The 27307-nt window shown below is 50.3% G+C and overlaps 5 protein-coding genes across 7 annotated transcripts; 3 read left to right on the top strand and 2 right to left on the bottom strand.

Annotated features, from left to right (window-relative positions):
* Positions 1-91: 91 nt before the first annotated feature.
* On the top strand, positions 92-5720 carry irf9 (interferon regulatory factor 9). 3 transcript variants are annotated; one of them, XM_055508081.1, is made up of 10 exons: positions 92-183; positions 510-579; positions 1176-1298; positions 1377-1557; positions 2424-2554; positions 2725-2827; positions 3126-3179; positions 3259-3648; positions 3725-3840; positions 4133-5720. In XM_055508081.1, the coding sequence occupies exons 2-10, from the start codon at positions 523-525 to the stop codon at positions 4298-4300; spliced, it is 1323 nt and encodes a 440-aa protein (XP_055364056.1). In that variant the 5' UTR covers positions 92-183; positions 510-522; the 3' UTR covers positions 4301-5720. The 3 variants fall into 3 exon arrangements, with proteins under 3 accessions (XP_055364056.1, XP_055364054.1, XP_055364055.1); XM_055508079.1 differs by having other exon boundaries at positions 3725-3846; XM_055508080.1 differs by lacking the exon at positions 92-183 and having other exon boundaries at positions 197-579; positions 3725-3846.
* On the bottom strand, positions 4959-7680 carry emc9 (ER membrane protein complex subunit 9). The gene is made up of 6 exons (XM_029146521.2): positions 7490-7680; positions 7084-7280; positions 6544-6620; positions 6399-6468; positions 6192-6286; positions 4959-5994 (listed from the first exon to the last, which is right to left on the bottom strand). The coding sequence occupies exons 2-6, from the start codon at positions 7276-7278 to the stop codon at positions 5814-5816; spliced, it is 618 nt and encodes a 205-aa protein (XP_029002354.1). The 5' UTR covers positions 7279-7280; positions 7490-7680; the 3' UTR covers positions 4959-5813.
* A 620-nt stretch (positions 7681-8300) lies between these two features.
* On the top strand, positions 8301-11919 carry LOC114853376 (neutral cholesterol ester hydrolase 1-like). The gene is made up of 5 exons (XM_029146683.3): positions 8301-8512; positions 9129-9351; positions 9432-9501; positions 9612-9783; positions 9864-11919. The coding sequence occupies exons 1-5, from the start codon at positions 8378-8380 to the stop codon at positions 10482-10484; spliced, it is 1221 nt and encodes a 406-aa protein (XP_029002516.1). The 5' UTR covers positions 8301-8377; the 3' UTR covers positions 10485-11919.
* Positions 11920-15580: 3661 nt separating this feature from the next.
* Positions 15581-19928, top strand: tnfsf10 (TNF superfamily member 10). The gene is made up of 6 exons (XM_029146684.1): positions 15581-15805; positions 16386-16511; positions 17560-17605; positions 17679-17792; positions 17870-18123; positions 18365-19928. The coding sequence occupies exons 1-6, from the start codon at positions 15596-15598 to the stop codon at positions 18572-18574; spliced, it is 960 nt and encodes a 319-aa protein (XP_029002517.1). The 5' UTR covers positions 15581-15595; the 3' UTR covers positions 18575-19928.
* A 581-nt stretch (positions 19929-20509) lies between these two features.
* On the bottom strand, positions 20510-26511 carry msl2b (MSL complex subunit 2b). Its single transcript, XM_029146682.3, has 3 exons — positions 25168-26511; positions 22071-23434; positions 20510-21947 (listed from the first exon to the last, which is right to left on the bottom strand). Exons 1-3 carry the CDS (start codon positions 25307-25309, stop codon positions 21648-21650), a joined length of 1806 nt encoding a protein of 601 aa, XP_029002515.1. The 5' UTR covers positions 25310-26511; the 3' UTR covers positions 20510-21647.
* Between the last annotated feature and the right edge of the window lie 796 nt (positions 26512-27307).

The raw sequence follows: 27307 nt of genomic DNA, 5'->3' as shown, positions 1-27307 counted from the left end.
TACTGTATATTGCTGTACGCCTTCGCTGCTGTGAGCAGGCGCGCCCCCTGCCGACGCGCTCGCACGGCGCTTCCTTGAAGTCACGTGGTTTCTGGGAAAAGGCGCGTCCGCTGAGAAGCAGCGAGTCTGCGGCGCAGCGCAGAGCAGACCGTTCGGAGTCACCGCGGAGGAAACACAAGCGAGGTAAACGAAACCTAAGTCCGCTTCCTTCTTCTAGCGGCTCGGCGTCTATATTTAATAGCTTTATTAATACGACGGTGACGCTGCAGGAGCCGCCTCGGACGGACCCCGACTAGAAAAGCGTCACTTTAAAAAAATAACTATAACTTTATCATGATGGATGTTTGCTTAATGTGTCGGTCTGCGCTAAAGCCACGAACACGACTCGTTTAAACCTTTGCGGTTGTTTTACTGCTCGTTGCTGCTTTTTAATACATTTGAACTGTTGTTGACGTGAGGGGCGGGGCAGCGGTGACCTGTTGTTGTTGTTGTTGTTTGTGTCTGTTCAGCTGTTGAAGAGTCATGGCTGCAGGCAAAACACGCTCCACGCGCCGACTGCGCTCTTGGATCGTGGAACAGGTGCGTGTACGCGTGCGTGAGGCACAGCGGAGGGAGGGAGAAGGAAAGGGAAACGGGGAAAAAGGACCTGAGCTCAGCGACTCTGGAGCAGGAACCGGACTCAGCTGATCTGAAGCTCGGTCCAAACAGCTTCTTTTACTCACTTCATTCCTAACGTGGCTGTAAACCAACCGAGGTTTACTCACGTGAACGCACCAAGCTGCAGATTCTTTGCTTTAATGACTGATTGATGCTTTTGAAAGAAGCAGAGAGCTCCAGTAAACTAAAAATTAAAAAAACAGCAGCTGGTGAAGTTTGAGACAGTGGAACTTTGTACTGTTTGTGTTATAATGTTACTAATGATGATGAACAGTTATTATTAACGGGATTTTAGATAAGTCACTTTTACTTCAGAGGTAGTTTTTATCTATCAGATGTCTGAAGGATTGACAGGCAGACATTATATCATGTATGATCCGTAGCGAGGGGACTGTACCTGCTCAGCTGATTGTTCTTGGCTCAGCGCCAGACTCGGTGGAAGCAGTGACGTCACCGCAGGCAAAAGAACCAGCTGGAGGTCAGCTCCCGTGTTCTTACTGGTGTGTTACCTGGTGCAGATCAGCAGCGGGAAGTTCCCGGGGCTGGTGTGGGACGACGACGCCAAGACCATGTTCCGGATCCCGTGGAAGCACGCAGGGAAGCAGGACTTCCGCAAGGACGAGGACGCGGCCATCTTCAAGGTAGGAACAGCAAACACTGTTTGTGTGAGGCCAGAAGAGCGTGCGTGACCGCTGCGCTCTGCTCCGCTCCTTCCTCAGGCCTGGGCAGAGTTCAAAGGGAAGCTGGCGGACGGGGAGCAGGCCAACCCGGCCTTCTGGAAGACGCGCCTGCGCTGCGCCCTCAACAAGAGCGTGGAGTTCAGCGAGGTGATGGAGCGGGCGCAGCTGGACATCTCCGAGCCCTACAAGGTGTACCGCCTGGTCCCCATCAGCGAGCAGGGTGAGCTCCTGCGCCGCCGCTGCCGGGTCAAACGAGGGCGTTGGATCAGGAAACGAGGCCCGGCTTCACAAGCGGCTCCTCTCAGACACTACGCGTTTCCTGGTTCTAGAACATGACGATTCTGTGATGAGCAGAGTGAATGTCAGACGGCTGATAGACGCGTTTTCACTGCGGTCCATTCATAACCGACCTAAACGTCAGCGAGACGTTGAGACCAGAACCAGACGCTGCAGCTCCAGTTATGACACAAGCCTGTTCATATGGACCCAGAAACTGGGTCAAAGTTTCATAATGAGATTGTGTCTCAACACAGACGCCCCTGAAGTCGACAGCGACAGAAACCAGAGAATCCTCTGACACACAAGATGTTGGAGCTTCTCCTGGAATCCGCAGCTGTAAAGTGCTTCATGCTGGAAGACGTGTGTCCTGTGACCCAATGACCCAGAGACTGAACCCAACGGCACTAAAACCGGTTCTGACCTTTTCACCGCAGCTCAACTCACCCACAGAACAGCTTCACACCCAGCAGGCTGTGAAACCTCTGCCATGATATAACGTGACCTACATGAACAGGGCGTCGCTGCTGTTTGCCGTCGTTCGACCTGAACCTTTGACTCATTCACTCGCTTCTTCATTCCAGCTCTAAAAATAGGCCTCCGTTTTATTTCAGCTGCTCAGTAAAACTGAGGCTTGGGCTGTTTCCAGGTCACTTTAAGGTGTTTGGGGCAGATTAAGGCTCATATCTCGTTGCTCTGCAGTCTCTCTTATCAGAGCACAGGGCATCAGGTGACTGTGGCGCTGAGTCAGAGCCATGAGCAAACGTCCAGTAAACACGGTTCACCAGCTTTGTTTTTTACTGCCTTCAGGTCTGACGGTTCCTGAAAAGAAATGCAAAGAAAAAAGCACGAGGAGATCGAAGCGGAGGAGCAGAGACTCGGAGAGCGACGACTCCTGTCACGTCAAGCAGATCAAAAAGGAGGAGGTCAAGTCTGAGAGGGTGAGTTTCAGCAGCCAGAACCATCAACGGCGCTGCTTTGTCTGAGCCCGACTGGACCTTGGCCACAAGCTCAACACGATTCATGTTCAGAGTCACGTCTGGACAGACAGCAGCAGGTCCAGATCAGGGGAGGAAGGAGCGGCTGCTAACATGAAGCTTTGTCTCGTCAGAGCCCTGAAGACACCCTGCTGCACAACAGATTCACACTCCACATAGAGGTGCCAGACGAGCAGAGCAGCAGCAGCACCACCTCCACCACCGTTCCCGGAAAGGGTGAGCTTCCCTGCATCTCCCAGACACGCTCTGACGCTTGTTATCAGTTCCTCCAGGTACAAAAACAAGTGTCTGATCCTCCCACACACATTATCACACCTTAGGAGCTTCTCTGAATAGTTTGATTCAAGCTGCTCAGGAATATTTAGATCTCCTCAAGAACCCGTTCTCCCACTCCTGTGCTATTCAGACTAAGTGGTGGTATGTGGGCTTCCTGTAAACAAACCTGCGTTTACCACGTACGGTTTCCTGGTCTGTCCGGTGTCGCGTTGTCTAACCGTCTCTCTCTCCTCTGCAGGGGTTGATGAGATCACGCTGCGGATCGAGGAGAGCTTTCCTTCTCCTGCAGCAGGTAATGAAGTCTCCTCCTGGGATTCCCCCCTGCGTTGTCATTGTTGGATTATAAGACGTGTTTCCCTGTGTGTCTCCAGCCCAGGACTCCTTCAGTGTGGCCGTTTATTATTTAGGACAGGAGGTCCTCACACGTCAAATCCAGGGCACCGACGTTCGGATCATGTACCTGCCTTCGTCCATGGAGCCGCTGACGCCGGCCGTCCTCATCGACAGGTTCCCCCGCATCCCGCTGCCCCAGCCGCCCCCCACGCTGCCGGCCGGCCCGGAGCTGCAGGCGCTGTCCACCCTGCTGCCCTATATGGAGAAAGGAGTGGTGCTGACCTCCACGGCGCAGGGGGTTTATGGCAAGAGGTTCTGCCAGGGCCGGGTGTTCTGGACGGGGCCGCACACGACCACACCGGAGCTGCACAAGATGGAGAGAAACGTGCAGCCCATGCTGCTGTTCAGCAAAGAAACCTTCAAACAACGTGAGTGTGATCAGATCTGAGGTCTGAGCATGTTTACACAGAGCTCATGAGCTCACCTCTGTCTCCCCCTGATCAGAGCTGGACCAGTTCCACTCCAACGGCGGCGAGCGTCCTCAGTGCGGCTTCACTCTGTGCTTTGGAGAAGAGCTGAATGAAAGTGAAGACCCAGCCAGAAAACTCATCATTGTGCAGGTAAAGGTGAGGAAGGACACATCGTTACATCCTGGAAGATGACGAACATGAGTTTAGTGTGAAGCATTTCAACTCTGTTTCTTACTGACTTGGAGTCAGCTTGTTGCTGCTTTACTTTGTTTAACTGAGGCATGTTTGATGCCACAGAACCTTCACGCAGCACGCACCTGGAACCAGTGACATTCAAAACTAGTCTTTACCCAAAAATCATTGCTATACTTTTTAAAACTAACAGGATAACAACTGAAATGAAGCTCTAGAGTCATGTCTGTACCTCCATGTGTCTCCCCAGATCACGCTGCCCTGGGCCGAGCAGCAGGTCCAGAACGCCCAGTCTGTCATCCAGTCCATAAGCCTTCTCCAGTCTCTGGCCAGTCAGTCTCCGCTGGGCGAGATCACGCTGAACCTGGTCACAGTGCCGTCGCCAGGCTCCGAGACCAACACCTCTGGGACTGTGTGAGGTCTTTCATGAAGCAGCACTTCCCTTTTGCCACTGTGCTGAGAGAGGCTGAGCCATATGTGGAGGTCATTAGCAAATCTAGCTAAATTCAGATTGCAGAATCCTTCCTCCTCATGGGTGGCATTAACATAATGTGGTCATTATTTACATATTGCCCCAACAGCACAAAACTAAACTTATAGCACTTCAAGAAAATCATTTGCTTGACCTTAGTCACAGATTTGACACTTTATGACTAGAAATCAACAGATAATTTAAAAATTGGACTTTGGATGCTGAGCTCATTGTGATGGACCAGTAGATGAGTGAACACTACATGTAAGCTGACATTTTCATCAAAGACACTTCCCATCCTGCAGGTCTGTGCGTCCCCAAAGCCAGAACCCCAAAACCCCAAGATCAGCAGAGATGAACCAGAGAAACACCAGTTCACTTTCAAATAGCTACTAGTATTGCTGTTCACTAACGTCAGGTTACAACAGAATCATGTTTATGCTACCGCACTAGAGGAACTTTTACCGTGTATGCTTCTAGATTTCAAATATTCCATTTAAGTGAAGTAGAACCTGTTTGAGTAGCACAGTTGTGAGATCACATTTCTTCCAATGCAGCACCTGTAAATTGTGGCTTCTGTTGAACACAGACAATACAGCTGCTATTGTGGGTCGATAGTCGTCTTTTAATGGGTCAAAGTTACACGGCTACAGCAAAGCGCTGGGTCTGGGTCAGTTCTTATGAAACCCTAATTGTTATGTGTGAAATCTTTATGTCCACCTACAGTATGTACGATCCTGTAAACATGACATTAGTGCTGTTCTACTACTAGAAGACAGAACCCGCTTAAAAAGCTTAGGTTCACAGACAGTACAAGTGGATCATTGATCGGCGGCGGTTTGGCCCTGCTGGTTGTTGACGCCTCTTCCTGTTCCTCTTTCCTACTGAAGTCATTTGTTTGGTGAAACATGCTCTGAATTAAAGGATGTCTCAATGTCTGACGCCGGAGGTGACATGCAGAGTTGTTAGTAGAATTCTAAACAACATCAATTACAGGGTAAACAATGTTGTGAGGTTTAAATACATGAAAATAAAACTACCACAGCTTAACAGTTATTAAACAACTCAATCATGAACTGAAACAACCAGCAGCAAACCACCACCGTCACGTTAACCGACACCGATATTCACAGCAGCTGTTTGTTTGTTTGTCTGCTCCGTTCATTGTAACAAAGATCACAGGTGCTTATTCATAGTGTTTAAATGTTACAGTGGAGTCTTCCTGTCAGGCAGGAGTTGAACTGGACCATCAGACACTCTCGAGAGGCTACAGAGATCTACCAAGGTGTAAATATTTTCTTATTTATCCATGTTCCGTTTTGTCCTGTTCAGTCGAGGAGATGCATTAAAAATGAACATTCCTAAACTGTTGAACGTGTGGTTGTGTCGGCTCAAACATCACACTGACAGGTCAGAACATAAACAACAGCTCTGGTACAAACTGCTGCGACTCGTCGGTCTAGATGTTCCCGTTGGCCGGCGAGGCGAGCTCTGCTATCTTTGTGTTCAGCTTCTGATTGGTCCAGTCTGATGTTATGTCGTCCAAGTGGCTGTCAAAGTCCACCAACAGTGTGTGATCACCCGACTCCAGCATCTGAGTGGCTATCGCCCGGGTCTCCTCCCACTGCCTCAGCATTATCCTGAACAGAATGGAAAGAAAAGATGTGATGTGTGTACAATGAAACGCACCTCCTGACGGTCAGCATGATAGTGAATCTTTTCCTTTCCAACCTTTGGACAACAGTTACATGTATTTTCACTGAACCAAAGCTGATCCCTCTATATTAAAACAATTAAACACAGCCAGACCACCAAACAACAGAAGGCTTCGCCTTACATGTGTTTATCTTTGAGTGTCCATCTTGAATCTTTACGCTCATACATCACGATGGGAGGAACTCGACACTCTGAAGACATCTTGCTGCCATCTAGCTGTGAAACAAAACCAAGAAATAGCACAATTTACTCAAATAACCAGCCCTATAATATTGTTTAACATGAATGAGTCACTGTTAAAATTAGATGTAACATGTTTAAAAGTTACCATTAACATAATTGCATCGTCAAACTGCTCTGAAATCTTATCAGCTATCTTCAGTGCACACGGCGTCGGGCTGTTGGAAGAATGGACATTTGATAACTCAAACAAATCTAGTTTGATGAAGCAAACATCACCTGAGGAAACTCACCTATTGTCTGATACACAGGCATTTGCTTGATAGTAGCCCACTATCCTTTGCTGAGTCTGAGAACACCACACATCCACCTGAAACAGGACAAAGCCACCAATGAAATACGACACAAATCTACAGAAAGCATGTAATAAAGACATGGTTTTCTCTGGTGGCAACTCACAGGGAAACCTGTTCATCCATATGCTTTAGCTTTGAACTAACAGTGTGAAACTACAGTAGATTCAAACTAGACTTAAAGTATGTGTGCCTTCTTATTTAAAGCAGAAGCATTGTTAAAGGATGTTTTATTGTATTTGTGAAACATCCCATGGTGAATTTATTACTCAGCTTTGAGGTATAGTGGTTCTTTACTCGTGGCCAGTCGTCATTATGTCCATTCGAGAGATTACCTTTTATTAAAGAAAGATTCTATATCTGCTTGACTTAAGCATGTCTAGCTCAGAAGCATTAACTGGAAAGTGAGACAACCTTCAAATGAGCACAGCAGCAAACTCAGACTGTAACCTGGTACATGACATCGTACAGGTGCTTCACCTGTGTGAGAGCCAGCTGAGTGGTTAAAGCCAGAGGCAGATGGGAGTGAAGCAGCGGAACGCAGTCTGTCACGCAAACAGTGCCGCCTGCTGAGCTGGACGACAGCAGCAGCCCGTTGATGCTGCACCGAGGATAGAGGCAGGCGTGCAGGTACATCTTCACATAAGCCCGACAGGACAGCTCCACCTCGCCCATGACTGAGGATGGACACATACACAGAAAGCGTAATGAAGAAAACGGAGGTTTCCATATGCTCAACACGCAGCAGCTGTGCTTCATTTACCAAACACAACAAGTCTCATGCTGGATGGGACATTAAATTACTGGACGCTAACCTGCTGCTGTCACTAGATGTGCATTAGCATTAGCAAACAAGCTACACAAACACAGCCAAGTTCAGTCTTACCTGTCCAGAGATAAAATTACAGGCCGATTACGTAGATTTAAAAAAGCAAATGTTAATCTAATGTTTTAACTTAACTAGACCTTGCGAAGGTTTTAAAGATACGAGAAACAGATCGATGGGTGCAAAGTGATTCACAAGAATGAAAAGGCGTCTCAACAGGCAATTCCGGTCCCGCCTACAAGATATAAAAGTCACGTGATGAGCTGAGCTCCATTTCAGCCCGCTAATTGGATAAACAAGGTGCCAATCATTTATCAGCGTCTAGCAGCGCAAGTTCCCTGTAGGTGCGTCCTCTAGCGCACAGGGTGGTGTTTGACAGATTTTACAGGGTTAGGGTTAGGGTAACCACAGTTATATTCAAGTGTCACCATAAATATATATAGGACATCCTTTACTTACTTCAAGGAATAGACAGAACGGGTCAGAATAACCTGAAACTGAAGTCTGAAGCGTGTCTCAGTTAACTAAAACAGAAAGATACATATTTATTGTCTGGCAATATTAATTGTAATAATAAATACATATAATAATGTATATTTAATACATTTCTTATTTTATTGTAATATTTTAGTGCATCAGAGAAACGTGTAATGTTTAATGTAATCAATGGTTAAAATAAAGAGATTCAGGCTATCATAAACAGTGTCCCGTTTGGAAATTAAAAAACTACACTTCCCTTGAACGCCGTATTACGCAATTGTTAAGCTACTTCCCAAAGTTGATTTTCAAAATAAGACTATAAGTCTTACAGCAATGGAAGAGACTGGGGTCAAACCTCGTTCCGGACCTTTATTTTGAAGCAAGCGTCTGTCTTCGCTTTTGGTCGATGCCCGGCTGAGGGTTAGACCGTGTGAGCGGTAATCTCCAGGTAGGATCCAGTACACAGCGATGAGGCTCCGTGTGGCCGGAGCCGTGCTGCTGTCGGCGGCCGCCTACTACGTTTATCTGCCGCTACCGAGCGGCGTGAGCGAACCATGGAAGCTGATGCTGCTGGACGCGCTGTTCCGGAGCTTCATGCAAGCGGTGAGTGACGCGGCAGGACAGGTTGATGATCAGGAGGACAGAAGAGAGGGGGCTCCAGCATAGACATGACAAGAGAAGGGAGAGCAACCAGACTAAATGACGCATTTCACAACAACCTGTCAAATGCAGGTTGGTCCAATGCCTCACATATAGTACAGTATATATGGAGGTATATATAGCGATATATATACAGTCCATGTAGAAAATCTAACGTGAGTTATTCACTGAGAGGCCTATGAGAGTGAGAAGCTGTACCATACATCAGTGTGGCATGAAGGCGACCTTTGACCCTGCAGTAATCTGTACCTGGTTGTGGTGCTGGCCTTGAGCTCTAGCTCATACGTAACTGGTTGTGTCTGTCTTAAGGTCACAGTGGACACACACACATTCTCTGTGCGTCGAACAGGTTTTCACACCCGCTGAGCTTCTCTTTGCTATTCTGCTGTTGTTCCTCGCCTGCTGACACACAAGCAGCTTGTTTGAGAGCAGAGGGTTTGGAAAACGTCGACACACAAACTAATGACAGCAGTACGAGTTTTTCCGTGTGTTGGGTTTCATGACACTTGGTCTCAGAACGCCCTGAAACCACAGCTTGGTGTCTGTGTGCCGTCTCCAGAGCGACGTGGCTCATGCTCTGGGCCTGTGCCATCGCGTTCACCTGCTGAACCGGGTGGTGAACTGGATGGAGGCGATCGAGGCGCAGCCCTGCGCCGCCGTGCACGTGGCCGACTCCACGCTGGGGGGCGTGGCCACGCGCGTCTTCCAGCCGCAGGGCGGGAGGAGGCTCAGGCGAGGAGTCATCTATTTCCACGGCGGAGGCTGGGCCCTCGCCAGCGGACGTGAGTGCAGTGAGGGATGTTTGATCAACAGGAGCATCCATGTGATGACGGATGTAACTTGTCCGTGACTTTACCTGCAGGGATGCGATCCTACGACCTGCTGTGTCGGAAGATGTCCGAGGACCTGGACGCCGTCATCATGTCTGTGGAGTAAGTTTGTATCCACAACCAGTAAACACCACCATCGTTCTGTGGCTCAAACAGTACACTGCTGTTTTAGTTAACTGATGCCGCTTCCCTCCGTTGTCCTGTTGCCGTAGTTACCGCCTCGCTCCAGAAGCCGTGTTTCCGGATCAGTACCATGATGCATTAGCGGCATCGCGGGCCTTCCTGTCCCCGCAGGTTCTACAGCGCTTTAACATCGACCCGGAGAGGGTTTGTGTGTCGGGAGACAGCGCTGGAGGGAACCTGGCTGCTGCCGTGGCTCAGGAGGTGAACGAACAGAACCGGCACACAGACAGAAACATCACAGTCGGTTGAATGTTGAACTGAGTGTGCTTTTGTGTCCACAGCTCGGCTCCGACGACTCCGTCACGGTGAAGTTCAAGCTGCAGGCGTTGATCTACCCGGTGCTGCAGGCCCTCGACTTCCACACCGCCTCGTACCAGCAGAACCAGGCCGTGCCCATCCTCTACAGGCCCGTCATGGTCCGTTTCTGGCTGCAGTACCTGGGCGCTGATGGATCCCTGGAGCCCCTCCTGCTCGCCAACAACCACAGCGCCCTGGACGAGCCGGCCATCAGCGCCGAGACCCGTTCCAAACTGGACTGGACCACTCTGCTCCCCAGGGGGCACAGGAAGCACTTTCAGCCAGTGCTTAAAGAAATCGGGTCGCCAGGGGTGGTGGGCCGGGTGCCGGCGCTGATGGATGTTAGGGCAGCGCCGCTGCTGGCGGAGCAGGGCATTCTGGGTAGGACCCCCAAAGCCTACGTGATGACCTGTGAGTTCGACGTGCTGAGGGACGACGGGCTGATGTACGCCAGGCGCCTGCAGGACGCCGGCGTCACGGTGACCACAGATCACTATGACGACGGTTTCCATGGCTGCATGGTCTTCGCATTCCTGCCCATGATGTCCAGTGTTGGACAGAGGAGCATGAACGGCTACATCCGCTGGCTGGACCAGAACCTGTAGACCTGTAGATCCAAAGCTCATGTTTGGTACGTCGAGGTTCTGACAATACCGATGATCACACCAAGAAATCATTGTCTGTTTCCATCAAACTACCAAAGATGATGCCGCCTCTTTCAGGCTGTGGATTCAGTAAAATCAGATTCACGGGAAGTTGCTGATCATTTCCTAAAATGAGGGAGACGTTTTTAATCAGTGAGAGACTTAGATGAAGATGATTTCACTCTTGGCTTCAAAAAGCGTGAAAACCCTCGAAGCCACACGTAATCAAACCCTAATAAAACCATAAAACCTGGGAGAGAAGCAGACGCTGCCTGTGGGTGAACTGCCAGGACTCAGTGTGTCCTGTTCACTGTCAGAGCCTGGACTCACTGTTCTGACACACACAACAGTTCCCGAGCCTCCAGTGTGTGTGTTGGGTGAAAGTATGCCGGAGGTCACCGCTGGTTGAGCAACGCAGGGCGTCTGAAGCCTCCCTCCCTCCGCGAGCTCCCTCCAGCACCACTGCAATGGTGACCACAAGCGCTGACTTTTACGCCGGACATGGGGTCCCTGAAGGGGTCGTGGTGCTCAGTAACGAGCTGAATGACGACTGCTGCTGCTTCGTCCTCCTCCATCCAGGTTCCTCCTTCCTCCACCACGGAGGCTCGTGAACACGTCTGACTGCTGTGAACAGAATCAGAGGTGGTTTGAGCCAAGCAGACGCACAGGCTGGTCCTGAGGGACCCGGTGGTAACGAGTGCCTGGTCCTGTGGAGGACAGAACGAGGACGGGCCGGGGAGCTGGGTTCAGGTCCAGTTACTGCCTGAGGAAGCTCGTCCATCTGACCACTGCCCTGGTGTGAATGTGAAACGGACGCTGCTCAGACACAGCTGGGTTTTATTGTGTGCCGCCAATCTTTTTAGCTACTGTTAGGTTTTAATGTACAATACTTTATACATTTTCCATTTTATATTATGTGGACGTCCATAAATGCTTGAAGTCATTTCACAGCTGGTCGTAAATCACCTAAATGACTCGGCATGTGACGGTTCCGAATGTTGTGTGTTGTGTGTCTTAACACAGATTCATCACTAATAGAAACAACGGTTCCATTCCAAATCAATACTAGACTCAGATATTAAACTTACTATTTAAGTTAATGTGAATTATTATGTGCTGAGGTTTGGTTGATGCTGATACACTGTTTTAAATGTGAGGATAAACTGGGTCACTTGGTTTGTGTCGCATCCTAATCTGCTGCTGTTTTTATGTAACAGGACTTGACTCTGATCAATGATTGACGCAAAGGGAAACATTCAAATGCTTCAGCTGCTCTTTCTTATTTCAGAATTATTTATGGAAATGGTTTATATTAAGCAACTTTTATGCAGAGGTTTATGAAATAAAGTAAATAAAGGTGATTTTCTTTCTGGAAATGAATAAATATTATATTATATGTTTTTTTACCGCTTACGTCATTTCGCTGCTGCTCCAGCAGGTGGCGCCACCTCATGCCTCAGTTGGTATAAATCTGCCTTTTATTACGTCCTGATTCTTTTCCAAAAATCCTGTAGTTTTAAGTTTATTAGTTTTCTTTGATGGATTTTGACTTTATTATCGTCTAATATTTTCATCATTATTGACAGATGTCAGATGGTTTTGCTGATGATGTTGTTGAGGAGTTGAGGAGAGCAGCTGTGACTGGGATCAAGGACATTGTGCAGCATTGACCCTGTTTAAGTTCTTGGATCAGGACTTGGAGTGTTTGCTTTTGATTTGGTTCAGTGACCTGTTGTCCTTCGCTTTATTGGACGGCTATAAAAACAATGTTTGAATCCTCACCTCTCACTGGATTTCACAGAATCTCTTTGGCTTCCTGGCTTCATCCTGGCTTCAGGTCGGAGCCTGCAGAGGCAGAGAGCGCTGAATAAGCAGGAACAGACAGGTCTGTCTCTCAGGAACCAGCTGCTCTGACACTCATCACGACTTGACCCGAACGTGCGAGCGGAGCCTCAGTGAAGCAACACGCGGCCCGCTGCCAACTGGGCCACACGTGTGGCGCCGCCGGTCCCAGTCAGAGTCCCAGCGGAGCAGCTTCTCCCAGCATGCACTCTGCCAACAGACGCCACAGAGGAGACGCGTCAGTGTTTGTCCCAGAAGAACATGTAAACAGGTAAAGGGCAACAGTCAATACCCGAGACAACGAGCTGCTTCCAGTTTAAATAAGTCAGGGACAGAAAGTGAAACATGTTGAACTGCTGGAAAAACAAGTTGCTGTTGTGTGTGAGGCTGGAATCGGACCAAGTTCTTCTGATCTACTTTTGAGTTCCTTTTATCACTGATTACGTGCTTTAATGCCGGTCTGTGTCTGGGTTCTCCGTGCAGCACGGATGGGAGTTAAAGGCTGGTCTGTGCGTGACCCCGGCCGGCCCGGCTTCCTCCCTGCCCTCTGGTGCCGCCCGTTAATCACCTCCATGCACAGATGATCATTTCTAAAGAAAACAACTGGCAGGAGCCAAAACAGGCCGGTGAGAATGAGAAAGGAAAGTCGGAGCGGTGGGGAATTCATGAGGGAGAATGTTATCGCTGTGACTAAAGGTCATATTGTTCACTCCTTCCTGACAGGCAGAGAGGAGGGAGGACAGAGAACGATGGGTGGGAGGAGGAGGAAAGCACAACAAGGCCCCAAAATGAAGTCAGAGCAGCTTCGTCTGAACATTTGGTTCCTCTAGCGCTTCGTCGGGTTTCAGACTCGTCAAACATTGCTTGTGTTGCGTTGTCTTGGTTTGCTACTTTGGGGATGAAGTATCTGAGTTTAAACACAGAGCGTTTTAACAGTCTGAAGCAGTGAGAGCGCCGCTAAAACAAAAACAGGCCTTTGACCGTTTCCTTCCTCTGGAACAAGAGGGCGGAGCTGAAACTGCAGCTGAAGCTTCAACTGGACCAGAACCGGGCCAATGGTTTTACCTGGAGGACTGACTCTCTTCTGGTTCTGAGACTCTGGTGGTGAAGGTCTGAAAGTCTGAGGAGCCGATGAGGAGTCAGAGACGGTTGAGGCTGAAGCAGACGCTGCGTCTCTGACTCCACCTGCTTCACTGGACAGAGACAGAAACACACAAGTTTTGCTGGACAAACGCTGCCAAACCTGATGTTTCATAATGTGACTGTTTGTGTTCGACTGTGGCCGCCATCGTTGGGGTCCAATTACAGGAGGCGATCCAGGTCGGTCCGGGGGGTCTGACCTTTAATCCATTACATATGAAAAGCACAACATGAGGGAGGGCTCTGAACACTTTCCCCTGAAGATCTACACGTAAACGCACACACACAGTTTAGTAATTGTATCTGGGGGTCTCTCTCTCTCTCTAGGGAGTAGTGGCCCCCTCGATCGCCCGACTTCCTCTGAACTCTTGATTCCTGAAATGAAATGAAGCAGTGAGAGAGCAGGGGGGTGTTATCACATGGCCAACTGCACAGAAACACACACATTAATATGGCAAATAAAGTCTGACAAAACAAGTGGAGCCAGAAAAAGTTTGGAAAGTCCCCAGAAGTTTGCTGCGTGCTCATTGGCTGCGCTGCTCGTCCCACCCGTTCCCTCCTGAGCTACCGCTAACGAGCTGCATGCAATTAATACATGTTTACATTGAGTTTTAGTGACAATAAATACTTCTTAAGAATCAAGCCTCCAACCTTCAACCATAACAACCTTCAGTCTAAAGCTGAATCTCTACTTGCTGAAGGCACGTTCATGGTTCAACATACGCATCCAGACCCTTCAGTCTAAACACGGACGTTCGTGGGTAAAGAGGTCACTTTGACTCCTAACCGCACTCAATTCAGTCCAAGTGGACCTTTCTACCAAAGCCAGTGTGTTATTGTTGTTGTTGTCACAATGTGGGACAGACAGGAAAAAACGTTGTCCTCAGTTTTGTGTCATACGTTTCATTTAATGTTGTTCCCCCAGCGCAGAGCTCCGTTCCTCACGCCAGCAGAGGAAATCTGGATTACAGAGAGAAGGTCGGCCACAGAGGGGGGGGGGGGGGGGGGGGGGGGGGGGGGGGGGTGGATGTGGGTGGATGGAGACGTGTTCAGGTTGGACTCAACGTCTCTCACACCCGCCTCACCCCCAGCAGGCCCTGCAGGCGCAGCGGTGGAGCCTCCCGGGGGACGGCGGGGCGGAGGACCCAGATTGAGGCCAGATGTTGCAGATGCAGGAACGAGCCAAGGATCAGGATCCATTTATAGGCTCCACTGCTTCGCTGCACAACAGTACGCTGATAATAATACGAGTAGAGCTTTCACTGCCAAGCAGACCAAGCAGAGGGTCCAACTCTGCTCTGGTTCTGCTGTTAGAACCTTAGAATAGATGAGTGCCCACTGCTGACGACTCGGATCTGGAGTCCAGCCTGTTCTGGAGGACGCACTGGTAACGGGCGGATGATGAGCTGCTACTTATTCAACACAGAAATTCGAATTTCCATCATAATCGAAGCTTGATGTTCAGAAATGTGGAAACGCTGAATGTAACAGAACATCTTATTAGTGAAGCTGCCTGACTACAGAACCTGGAGGTGAAGGATGTAGGATGTAGGGGGAGATCTGGAACCAGAACAAAACCGTGTGGCCTGGGCCAGCACAAACTGAACCAGGTAAAATTGGACCAGCACACACTGGACCAGCGCCCCCTGGACCAGCACCCACTTGTCCAACACAAACTGGACCAGCACACTGTGGACCATCAACCACTGGACCAGCAACTTTTGGACCATCAACCACTGAACCAACACAATCTGGACCAGCAACCACTGGACAAACACACACTTGGCCACACAAAGCCTGATTCATGGTTCGACCTGCACTAACAACCAGGTCACTGACGTTTTGTAAACTACTGTACTGTACTTTATGCTCATTATAAAAAGCCTCTACGTGCCAGAATCCAGCTGCTGCATGTTTTAAGGCAGTATCTATGTTTTACACCCAGTGAAGCTCGGAGCAGAGATCTACAGATACGAGCGTTCACAATAAACCATAGAAGCGTATCTCTGTTTTCTCAGAGTAGAAATGAAACAATAATCTGCCCAGGAGAAACTCGGAGGAGGAAAGGCTCCTCCTCCTGCGCGCAGGGGATGGGGAGGTACAAGTTAAGGACTCCGCGCTCTGCCATTGTTCTAGTTCTGGAGGTCCAGGCAGGGGACGGGACGGCGCTGCTCGGGCACCGGCATGTCGTCATGACGGGCTCCGGTCCGAAGCTCGGTGTCCTGCTGCTGCTGGCGGTTCTGCTACAGACTGTGGTCGTCACCATCACCGTGCTGCATTTCACCACGGCTCTCAACTCGGTAAGAAAACGTAGCAGCGTCCCGAACCGGAGGCGCACGGAGGCTTTTACGCATGGCCGCGCCGCGCGGCGCGCAGCGGCCGCGGACCGGTTCGGGTTGTGATGGACCTGTCGCCGACCTTCAGCGATTTGCTGCAAGTCCAAACACGAAGGTCTAATCTTTGGTAGCAAAAGGTGTGTCCTATGTTTGATCGTCTAGAGCGCGTGAAATAAGTTGTTAAGGCGTTTGCGCGACGCAGCTCAGGCCACGGTCTGAAGTAACGTAGCGTTGAAAAACACGAACACAAGGAAGTGAACATAGAGGTGAAGGTTTGATTAGCTCTGACGAAGAAGAAGATTTACTGTGTGTGTGTGTGTGTGTGTGTGTGTGTGTGTGTGTGCGTGCGTGCGTGTATGTGTGTGCGTGCGTGCGTGCGCGCGCGCGCTCTCGTTGCCACAATCCTCCGCTTGTCTGGACCCGGTCCAGTGCAGCCCTCAGTCCGGTTTGCAGGAATCAATCATTATCCCGGACGCCTCGTAAATGAACGCTGAGCAGACTCAGGTGTTGCTTTCCTCTGACCAGATCAACGTCTTCTGTGCAGATGAAAGAGACGTTTGCGAGGAGCAGCGTTTCGTGTCTGACGGGTTCCGACCTGCAGAGCGTCTCGGCGGCCCGTGGGGATCCGTGCTGGCAGGTCACTCAGCAGCTCCACCTGCTCATCGAGAAGGTAACGCACACTCATGGGCCTCGGTGACCCGAGAGGAGCAGCCGTCGCTCTGTCAGCGTTTGGCCGCTCACATTTCTGGCTGCTTCCCAGACCCTCCCCACCCACTGGAGTCTGGAGACCTCACTAATCTCCCACGCAGAACGATGATGCAGCTTCTCTCCCTGTTACTTTTTACAGCTGGGACTTTTCCCTTTGAGTCCGTTCCACCGTAGGGACTCTAGGAACCAGAACTAGAGCAGAGCTGAGGTCTGTGGGATTATTAGCAGGCTTTAACGTCCAAACCCACATTATCACCGTCTGGAGCCGACGGGTCGTGGTTCTGATCGTGATTTGGAGGCTCGAGTTCTGCAGATTAGCAGCAGAAGAAAACCCGCTGAAATCATCCTAATGACTGTCTGCGGACGCACAATGAGCTCCTTCATAGATGTGATGTGATCCTGTCGGCTTTAATCAGCGCAGGAATGTGTTCACCTGCGTTTTGTGCCGCTCACTGTTTTCCTCCCTTTTCTGAATCAGTTGCTTTCGAAATCCAGTCGTTTCAAACTCCGCTGCAGATTAAACTTAGTTCCTGAACCAACGTAATGCTCCTAAAGCTGGACGTGGGTCTTGTTCCAGTGATGCAGTGGCAGGAAGCAGTTCAACGCTGAACGACTCGTGATTTGGACCATAAAAAGGAAACAAACATCAGAACCGCGGGTCCTCAGACGTTCTGCTTCACGCTGAGCAGCAGCTGGTGAAGCTGCTTTATTAATAGGAGTCTGTCCTGTTTTCTGTTATGGCTGAGTGTGTTGTGTGTTGTTGGTGAATTAATTCCTGTTTTTACAACACCTGCTATTTTATGTTTTGCCAACGTCAACGTGACTTTGGCTCCGACCCAGAGAGAATTGTTCTGGTCCGTTTCATAGAGACATGAAGCAACATGACTTTAATCACCACGAGCACTAAGTTACCCAACCAGAACCAGAACTTCAAGGCCCCGTGTACTGCAGAACAAACGCTGATTCTGATTTTGGAGGCACTGACTTTATAATTGTGCGTTTGTGTGCAGTCTCTGTCCCAGCGCTACCAGAGGCACATTTCATCGGCAGTGAGAGGTAAACTCAAACACAGCGCCTCCATGTTTGTCTCACGGCCGTTGTCACAGCTCTTCTTGTGCTGATGCTCCAGATGAAGTGTCCCGGGTTCTGCCCTCGCTGGTGATGGAGGACAGGGCGTCGCCGCGGCCCAAGGTGGCAGCACACGTCACCGGCAGCTACGTGGCCAAAGTGGACCGGGAGGGAGGTGAGTCCTGCAGAACCGGGCCAGGCTGCTCCATACCTGTAACGTGGAACCACTGACTCCGGGTTTGTGTTGCACAGCATCGGTCTCCGCTGGACGCCGCGTTCAGGGCCAGAAGATCTCGTGGTGGGAGGGGAAGAAGGGCCTGGCCTTCCTGCAGGACGTGCAGCTGCTGGACGGGGAGCTGGTGGTGCAGCAGCCCGGCCTCTACTACGTCTACGCCCAGACCTACTTCAGACACACACACTCAGTGGAGGAGGAGGGCGAGGAGCTGGAGGAGCTGGAGGAGCTGGAGGAGCGGGGCAGACCCCTGCTGCAGTACGTCTACAAGAAGGTCAGAGCTGCACCAGCTGCCTGCTTCAGAGTTACAGTTAATGAAAACCACAGACTGATGACTAAAGCCTGGTGGGACGCATCTAAACTAGACCTGACTGGACTGAGAGCATGCGTTTCATCAGAACCATTAGCTAAAGTCAAGTAAACAGTAAAACTGTCTGGAGAGAAAAGATGAAAGGCTTCATTCAGAGGATGATGATGGTTGTTAACACGCTCCTCACCTGTCCTCCTTCCACCAGGTGAGCTCCTACCCCGTTCCCATCCTGCTGATGAAGACAAGCCGCACCTCCTGCTGGTCCCGCGGGTCCCAGTTCTCTCTGCATTCGGCCCACCAGGGCGGTCTGTTCCCGCTGGGCCCCGGGGACCGGCTGTTCGTCACCGTCACCAACGCCTCCGCTGTGGACATGGACGAGAAGAGCAGCTTCTTCGGCGCGTTCCTCATCAGCTAGAGACGGGTCGGTGGCAGATCTGACCCATCAAACAGAACCACGACCTGGAGGAAGCCTGAGGCCGACGTGGCTCCTTCATCCATACTCATACCACAACCTCCATTCGTGGCCCGTTTCCCTAAATGTTCTCTTCTCATGAGTGGCCTCCGCAGCGTGAACATGCACAAGTCTGTGACATTGTTACCGTTGATGGGCTGGTTCTCCTCCAGTTCTGTTCTGTCCCAGTAGGAGCACAAAGACTCCTGTTGATATTTTAACATGGGGGCAGAGGTTAACAGAGGTTAGTCTGACACCGTCAGCTGCCTCAGCGTGCTAACATCCACACAGAGCCGGACTGGGCAGGTCCCTCCCCCAGACCGGACCAGGTCCCGTTGGTGAAACTTTTGTTGCTGGTTTGCTCACTTGTCTCTGCGCTGTGGTGTCAGTTATATCACGTGTACATGTAAAATGTGTAACTATTATAGAAGTGAACTGTTTTGATGTCGAGCGTCTGTTGTAACGTTTTAGTCGGACTCGCCTTCAGCAGCTGTTGTTCGGCTCACACCTGGGTCCCGTTGGCCCACCAGCGCCACCTACAGGAGACGGCGGTTGGAGCTGTAACCTTTGCCTCCCTCTGTTGCCCCAGGCCCCAGTGTGTGTAGCATGTCCAGTTTGCCCACTTTGACTGTATGATGGCGTTGACGTGTGATGTCTGTGTTCTGTAGCTGGAGCCGAGTGGTTTCACTCGCCGTGCTCCCCCTGCTGCATCCTCACCTCTTCCTTCGTGCCTTTCCCCATTAAACTGGCTGCGGCCTGTTTGTGTTGGCAGCAGAAGCTGAGCGTCTGCTGCTTGCCGGCGTCTGTCGTAACCTCCAAACGCCGCCTTCAATGCTCTTGTCACGCTTGGTATTCGTGGGCACACGTGTAGCTTTGGATTGAACACAGATGGAACCTGATAAAAACATCATTCACATCATTATCCAAACAGCTGAAGTGGAGGATTTCTGCTGCTCCATGTGGTGAAATGATTTGTTGTAGTGGAGCAAACCCAGCGATGCTCAAGGACATAAAGACCACAATTATTAGTTATCATTGAATTAAAAAGAACTCGAAGTATCAGGTTGAGCATCGGCTGAAACGCTTTCCTGTGAACAGACTTTATCCTGTAATAATATCTGCATCAGTGGTGACGCTGAAAAAGAACAGTCGACCCCTCCAATGTCCACCTCGTCAGCCGGAGCCTCAGCATCTGAAAGCAGCCATGAACTACATGAATCTGAACCATCAGACAAATCACCTTTAAACAAATAGATTAAATGGAATGTGAAGGTGAATGAATGTGTTGCCTGTGTAATAAAGACAGAAGGAACAATGACGCCTGGTGGCTTCATCATCACGTTTCTGCTGCTGGAGACACAAACAAGGCAGAACCTGCTGTGGTTTCAGCTTCTTCATGCTACTAAACAAATTTAATTTGAATATTGAATCAATATAATTTAGGGAAAACCATAAACAAAGCTGTGCTCGTTACCAGGACACGGAGAACCCAATGAGGGAAACATTTGGTGTCATTATGCAGCGAGCTTTAGGTTTTACGAGCAATGTGGAGCCATTAAAGCAGCAGGAGTCGCTCAGAGCAGCCTTTCATCTCTGCTCCATCAGCTGGGTTTGGCTGTTCAAGAGCACATTTTAAATTGAATCATATTGTGCATGTAATTAACAGTGTTTACAGAGTCCTTATTTTAGTTGTCATTTATTTTGATCGAAGCTTCATTATTACTATTAATGGTGAGTGTCAATGTTATTGTGTTTATTATAGAGCAGCTGTCACTGGCACAGGCCTCCACTTGGCTTCAATGAGCCTCTGGAGCTGAGGCCTGTGCTGACGGCTGCTGTGCCCCCTGCTGGAGCGTCACGCGGGGCAGGAACCAACGAAGAAGAAGAAATCTCAACACGTTGTAAGTTTTGGATTTTCTTTCTTTTTGTGGAAATATGTTACAGTTATCTTACAGTTATTTAAATGCCCAGAGAGAGACAAACACCAGAAACTTAACACTAAGAAGGAGACAGCAACTTAACCGAGACAAAAACAGTCCTGACCGGACCGACAGACTCGACAGGCAGTGAGCGAGCAGAACCGAGGCCCAACACGTAGCCAGTTAGGAGACGACCAATAAATACTGCAAATGTTGTTAATGCAACTTAAAACACAAGGGGAAGGATGAGGAAAACAAGTGTGCTCTTCTTGAGTCCTCTGTGGGTTTTAGCAGCATGTGTTTAGCTTCCAGAAACCAAAAGGCGTGAAGGTCGGTGAGCAAGGCCTGCAGTCAGCCAGAGCTGTCATCACGGGTCAGAACAGGACGGCGACGCTTTGAGAGCGAGGCCAGTAAGAGAACGCTCAGTAAAAAGGCTGCTTCAATTCACCAGCTTCACCCGGACCGTTAAACACCCAGCGGCCGTTATGTTTGTGGGTGATGCTCGGGTCACATTTTGTGTGTGGGGTCTGTGTGAACACCCTCTGGCTGAGCGCAGGTCTGCACCGGCTCCACCGCTTAAAACTTAAAAATATGTCATAGACGTCTTCTTCGATGGAAACTGGTCAGTCCATGTACAAAAAGTTCATATAAATTACACCAGTCGTGAGGATGATGATGTCTCTGCTCCTGCTAACGGGGTTCATCTCAAACCAAACCCTCCCCTCACACTCTCACTCACATGCACACGCACGTACACGTACACGCACTCACACATCCACACGGAGGCGTGACGGGCCGACGCTCCTTAGCTACACCAACATGCTCTACACGTTACCCATAGTAAAAAGAAAGCAAAGAGAAACTATCCCCCCTGAAATGAAACCTCTGCACATACAGTAACGCTACATCTCTCCCGTCTTCTCCTCCACGCTGCATCTAAATGCACGATGCAGTCCTGGGCGAACCCTCAGCTTCAGCTGCTGACCCTCACTCCTGCCTGTCACTGTAGCTGCCTTGTTCTGGTGCCGCCGCTCCAGGTCCCTGGCACGACCCGATGGATGACGCCCAGCTGGCGGGCGGGGAATGTGCGCGATGACGACCAGCGGAGAGGCGGTGCCTCAGCAGTCAAACCGCATCTCCAGTGAATCGTCAAAGCCCCTGTTGTCATGCCCCGCCCCGGACAGGAAGGCGGCCGTGACGGGGGGCCCGGTGGCCGTGGTGACGTTGAGGAGGGCGTTGCCGGGGGAACTGGTGGCAGGGCTGCGCAGCGCCGCCGCGGTGATACTGGTGAGGTTGATGCCAAGCGTGAGTCTGGTCTGCTCCAGAGCTTTCTCTGGCACCGCAAAGGCCTCCAGCTTCTTCTCCCCGTTTGCCATGTAGGAGTTCTGGCAGCCGCGGCAGATGCAGTCCAAGCAGGCCTAAAAGACACCAACATGCTTTAACAAACCAGGAGGAGGAGGGGTTGTCTGAAACCGTGTTTACCATTAGCTCTTACTGTTCTACTCCATGTTTGACTTCCACAGACACAGTCAGAATCTCACCTTGCGGTTGGAGTAGCAGGGGCAGCGCTGCCCTCTACAGGTCAGCACCGATGGGTTCTGCGTGGCTCGGCCACACTTGCAGCCCTTCTTTTCCACAGGCTTCTTGTACAGCGGCTTTGAGGGGCTGGGTGGGTGCGTTAGAGGGTGCGTATGAGGGTGAGGGGGGACCCGGTCTCGAGGCTGTGCACGGGGCTTGGGGGCCCCTTGCCTGGCCTTGGTACAAGCCTTCTTAGTGGGCCCGTGGTGCTCCACAGTCTTTTTCAGGGGCTTGCTGGAGACAAGCACAGTCTTGCCCACCTTGTTAGAGGCGCCGCCGTTGGGCACCGGAGGCAGGTGGGGGTGGGGCATGGCTGCAGGGAACTTATGCTCCTGTTTGGTGGTGGCACCAGGGTTGGGATGGTGGGGGGAGCTGTTGGCACAGAGGGGAGGCCCTCGCAGCAGGCTGGAGATAGGAAGGGGCTGCACCTTCTCGCTGTCACTTTCAGAGCGAGAGCGCTTGCGGTGGCACCGTGGGGGGTCGCGAGGGACGACTGTGGAGGGTTGAGGGGGAAGTTGCAGCGAGGGCTGTGAATGAGGTTGGAGGGGACGGGAACAGTTCTCCGAGGTGAGGGAGGGAATGAGGCGAGAGGAGTTGGGGCAGTGCGGCCCATTGAGGCTGGACTGAGGTACAGAGGAGGGGCAGCCTGGCTGGGGGCTGGTGTCTGAGATGGGGTCAGGGTCAGTGTCCATCTCCAAAGTTCTGAGAACTTCCTCTACACTCAACAGCAACGGTCCCCCACCGTGTTTCAGGTCATCCCCGAAAGTGCTGATGTCACAGAGGCTGGCCTCCCCGCTCCCTGTGACACTCACACACACTGGGATCTCCTCAGAGAAGCTCTCCTGCTTCGCTACCCCTCCACCTCTTTCCATGGTGAGGGGCTGCAGGGTGTCTGAGCTGAGCAGGCCGTTACAGTCGTGCAGCCCATTAATGCTCACGGGACTCGGCTCTTCTCGTTTCAGCTCCTTTGTTGGAGGAGCTTCGCTGTGCTGGCCCACGCTGGAGGTGGTGGCCGCATCGGAAACGTCCTCCGCCTCCTGCTGACTCTCAGCCAATGTGAGACCCTCGTTGAGGATGGCCTGGAGTTCAGGTGAGTCACTGGCAGCGCTGGCTATGTGAGGGGCAAGCGGCGACTGAGTGATGTAGAGACAGAGCTCCCTGTAACAGTGCACCAGCAAAGACAGCTGCCTGTTTTCCTCAAAGCGGGAATAGTCTTTACACCAACTACAGGATGGCTTCAGCTGCATCCTCTGCCCCTTACAGCCTCGACAGACGTAGTGCTGACATGATGAGTCGGTGGGAGCGATGGGGTCCTGCAGCAGGTTACCTGATTGGAGTGAAAGCACAGGAAACATTAACACGATGCACATTTCACAGTGAGTCAGACCAGCTCAGTGATGAACGAGGGGTTCAAGAAAAGCAGCACAGCTTATCAACATGAAAACAGAAAGAGTGTAATTAAAGTACCCAAAACCAGACCCAGACCTCATAAATCATGGTCACTGTTTGACAAGACGTTATTTAGGATTTACAAGCCAGCGCTTCCTCTTTTGCTGTGTTTCGACAGCTTCCTACTCTGATATGTATTCGTTAACCTGAGTGGTGCCTGGCAACTCACCAGGCTGGATGACAACCGCTCTTTGAGAGGAGCTTCCTTAGCAACGCTCGGCGCTAAATAGTGCAGCTGCAGATGCGGAAAAAAGGATGAAGCTCCATTCATAAGAAACGACGGTGAATCTATGCCCAGGGCTGCTCGTGCTACTCAAACACTGGAGGAAGTTAAAGTGGGCTAAAGCCGGTGCTTCATTTCATTCAGAAATCAAATAACCCTCACAGTTGTTCTGTGTTTAATTGATTAAAAATTTTTTTTTAACTAACCAAAAAGCAAAATGAGAAAATCTCCATAGACAACTATAATTTAGTGAAAGCAGCCACTGCAGTAAGCACCTTCCTGGACCTCAAGACCACCTGGACTGAGCGCTTTTCAACTCCCATTACAAGTCTCACCTGTAGCTCACTACATGAAATATTCATCTGTCCATCAAAGTACCGGCGACGTGAGAAAACATCTACTCCAGCTTCCTGCCATAGAAAACACTGGTGCATTATATATGAGCTGTGAAAACCACAAATTCAATTTAGCACCAAAATAAATCACCGGTGAAGTTTATTTACAACCTGACATAAAGGGACTCAGAGAACCTTGAGACACAGCCAATGACGTACTGGGACGTCACTACTCTAAACACACGTTCATGTTCCGTGTGTATAAACAGCACTTCCTGATTTTGCTCCATATTCTTACTGATCTGGGTTTTTGGACCTCGGGATGAGGAAGAGATGCAGCCGTGCAGCCTCAGAGGGGGTGTGTCAAGATGGGTGTAGCTGTGAAGCATGATGCCTTCACGGCGCTTCGGAAACGCCACGCGCAGACGGTACAACTACAGTTCAAACTGAACGCAGCGGGTGAGAAGCCTTGTTCATCTGATTTTGATAATATGGTCAACGATGCTTTTAATCGAGGATGTGTTGACAGAGGCGGTCTTAGATCTCACATGTTACAAAAATGCAGTTATCGAATAAGGTTCTTCCTCTCCGAAATGAATGCACCACGACTGCTTGTTATGATCGCTGCCCTCAAACATTCAGCTCTAAATAAAAACCTGTTGCTTTTCCGACTCATGGCTGATCAGCAGTGATGACCAAGTGCTGACAACACTGCATTTCTAAGCAATAGAAGCATAGAAGCTGAACTGAACCTTTGGGATTCACGACTCCTGAACAAACTTAATAACTAAAAAAAGTCTAACTGACTTTAGTTTAGGTAAATTAACATTCTTATTAATATTATCATATGGCCAATTACTTCAGTCATGCTCACGTCTAACTACTAGTGGTCACTTCAGTCCGGTGCGGATTTAGATATTTCCAATTCTACATGAAGGCAACATTTTTAAAGGCTCGCCCCACTGACAACAACGCACGTTCTCGTCACCCAAAACACACATTAACAGCTTCATATGTCAATATTAGCGTGTCAAGCAGAACACACGCACTCACCGCACACCAAGCAGGACAGGGACTGGCGGAAAAACGGCAGCAGCTTGCAGAGCTCCGCCAGGGCCCGGGGGTCTCGGGGGTCGCACTGCAGCACCGAACGGCTCGCGGACACGTACAGAGACGTCGCATTCACCGGGTTCATCTCAGCTGCCTGGCCCGGGGCTCCACTCCGGTGCGCTACGGTGTAATAATACGTCAAAAGTCACACGGTAACAAACACACCAAGCGACGGGGGCGGGCCGGCGACTCCTGTGTTCGGTGAGATAAAATCACTGTTTGTGTCAAGGGAGTCTGGCGGCTTTGAAGAGAGCATAGATGGGTCTAAGAGCCTTAGATCCCCGTCGGTAAATCCCCAACACGCAGCGGTCTGCGCACGCTGCAAACGAGGTGCCTCATCCCCAGTCACATCCAATCCATCCTCGGCGCGTCCCCGTCCCAAAGTAAAAGCGCCTCACAAGGGGGAGATTATAAGAGCACCCACTGGGAGGCCGATCATGCGTAAAGCGTCCGTTCAGCCGAGTCGGTTCGATTCGTTCCCACACGGTCCGTTAGTCGTGAGCAGACAAAGCATCGTGCGCTCCTTCCTCCGCCAGAGGCTCGCGCTGTTCAAACGGGGGCTTTCGTGACAAAGTGCTCCGGGTTGCACTGGTTCACCCTCGGTGCTCCACAGTCCACATGCATGCCCGTCTTCTGGGTTCACGCCGCTCCAGACTCGGTGCCACACACTGCGTTCGGTCTCCCACAGAGTGGCCGTGGCACCGGTTCTGCTCGGCGGTGCAGCCCCAGCAGGCGCAGACGCTGTGTTATTGTTCGTGGAGATTCATGGCCGCTCGAAAACAAAACAGGACGCCCCGTCCAAAAAAGGTGAAAACGTCGACTAGCGGCGGCTGCACGACGAGCAGGGTCTGACCCGGTTCGGGAGAACCCGCAGGTGTTGAAGCAAGACTTATTCGGCAGCTCCGACGCGTCTGTCCGGGTAGAAAAACAAACCAGCCGCAGCACCGGACTCTGGTGACGACGCTGGCCGCCCGAGGAGCACCGGGAAGCCGGCTACAAAAGCAGGCCGCTGTCCACGTCCTGGGATTAGCGGGGCTCTGTCGCTGCAGCAGCTCCCCACGGCGGGAATAATCCAGAGAAAGCGAGCGTTCGGTCCAAACTACGTCCTCCTGCAGCTGGTGAAACACTTCCAACGCGCCACCGAAGAGTCAAACGGAATTAAAAGCTGCTTCGTGTACCTTGTTATCGTTAGCCTCGCAGTGCTCCTCATACCTTCCGTCGCTTTCCCACACACAAGCAAGGGGGCGCTGTCCGCCAAGTCTCGCGAGAACACACCGTACGCGGTTATTTTCAAAATGCACCGAAGAAGAAAACTAGAAAAACGAGCAAATAGGTGAACAAATTATTTAATAGTGATTAAATTATATAGAACCACGGAAAAAAATTAAAAAACTAAACATACCAACTATAAAATTGGTAAATATATTAGTGTGAGTGTTTAAGAAATGCCACTGTGTACTAACTGGACCTGTTAAAGTATGCACAAATGCACCAACGTAACGACAATAACAATCTGTATTATGTTTTAGAGCTGACTGCACCTTGAATCATAGGTGTATGTTTATTTATGACCGCATGATAGTGAAATTGCCCAGGATGGTTAAATGTGTGACAATAAAGGTGAAGTTTAGTGTTGTATTTGACTGCGGTCAAGTGAGCCGTCGTTCGTTCATCCGTCGTTCAGCCAGCCGCGCTTCAGAAACGTCTTGCGCCCGTATTACGCGCTTTACAGCAGAGCACAAAACACGCTCGTCGCGACTTTCTCTTTTCATAGCGACACGTCTGGTCTGTTCAAAATATTGAAAAATACGAAACAAACTATTGCATATATAGAAAAACTGTCGCCTAATAAAGATCTGTATACTTTTACTGTAAAATTAAGCATTTATTAGTATTTAAAACTACCATGTCATACTGTGAAACTTTTATAATTAATAACTTAACTTTGGTGCATAGTTCCAGGCTCAGACCACTTTCCTCTTGTTCTACTAGAGATGTACTATTACCCCACAAAGATCTGTATATTTTTACTGTATAGTTTTGGATTTATTAGTATTCAAAACTACCATGTCATACTGTAATA

This window comes from Betta splendens, chromosome 4 (assembly GCF_900634795.4).
Source record: "Betta splendens chromosome 4, fBetSpl5.4, whole genome shotgun sequence".
Lineage (NCBI taxonomy): Eukaryota > Metazoa > Chordata > Actinopteri > Anabantiformes > Osphronemidae > Betta > Betta splendens.
The sequence above is the reverse complement of the archived record's forward strand: the minus strand, read 5'-3'. Positions and strand labels throughout refer to the sequence as shown.

Excerpts from the sequence above, each read along its gene's own strand:
- LOC114853376 (XM_029146683.3), top strand. The coding sequence starts at position 8,378 with ATGAGGCTCCGTGTGGCCGGAGCCGTGCTGCTGTCGGCGGCCGCCTAC. Across the intron at positions 8,513-9,128 it reads TCCGGAGCTTCATGCAAGCG|AGCGACGTGGCTCATGCTCT; the intron begins GTGAGTGACGCG and ends TGCCGTCTCCAG. Across the intron at positions 9,352-9,431 it reads CTGGGCCCTCGCCAGCGGAC|GGATGCGATCCTACGACCTG; the intron begins GTGAGTGCAGTG and ends CTTTACCTGCAG.
- irf9 (XM_055508079.1), top strand. The coding sequence starts at position 523 with ATGGCTGCAGGCAAAACACGCTCCACGCGCCGACTGCGCTCTTGGATC. Across the intron at positions 580-1,175 it reads GCTCTTGGATCGTGGAACAG|ATCAGCAGCGGGAAGTTCCC; the intron begins GTGCGTGTACGC and ends TACCTGGTGCAG. Across the intron at positions 2,555-2,724 it reads AGGAGGTCAAGTCTGAGAGG|AGCCCTGAAGACACCCTGCT; the intron begins GTGAGTTTCAGC and ends TTGTCTCGTCAG.
- tnfsf10 (XM_029146684.1), top strand. The coding sequence starts at position 15,596 with ATGGGGAGGTACAAGTTAAGGACTCCGCGCTCTGCCATTGTTCTAGTT. Across the intron at positions 15,806-16,385 it reads TCACCACGGCTCTCAACTCG|ATGAAAGAGACGTTTGCGAG; the intron begins GTAAGAAAACGT and ends TCTTCTGTGCAG. Across the intron at positions 17,793-17,869 it reads CAAAGTGGACCGGGAGGGAG|CATCGGTCTCCGCTGGACGC; the intron begins GTGAGTCCTGCA and ends TGTGTTGCACAG.
- emc9 (XM_029146521.2), bottom strand. The coding sequence starts at position 7,278 with ATGGGCGAGGTGGAGCTGTCCTGTCGGGCTTATGTGAAGATGTACCTG. Across the intron at positions 6,469-6,543 it reads GCCTGTGTATCAGACAATAG|CCCGACGCCGTGTGCACTGA; the intron begins GTGAGTTTCCTC and ends TTCTTCCAACAG. Across the intron at positions 5,995-6,191 it reads ACACTCAAAGATAAACACAT|GATAATGCTGAGGCAGTGGG; the intron begins GTAAGGCGAAGC and ends CATTCTGTTCAG.
- msl2b (XM_029146682.3), bottom strand. The coding sequence starts at position 25,309 with ATGAACCCGGTGAATGCGACGTCTCTGTACGTGTCCGCGAGCCGTTCG. Across the intron at positions 23,435-25,167 it reads CCTGTCCTGCTTGGTGTGCG|GTAACCTGCTGCAGGACCCC; the intron begins GTGAGTGCGTGT and ends CACTCCAATCAG. Across the intron at positions 21,948-22,070 it reads CCTGCTACTCCAACCGCAAG|GCCTGCTTGGACTGCATCTG; the intron begins GTGAGATTCTGA and ends GGTGTCTTTTAG.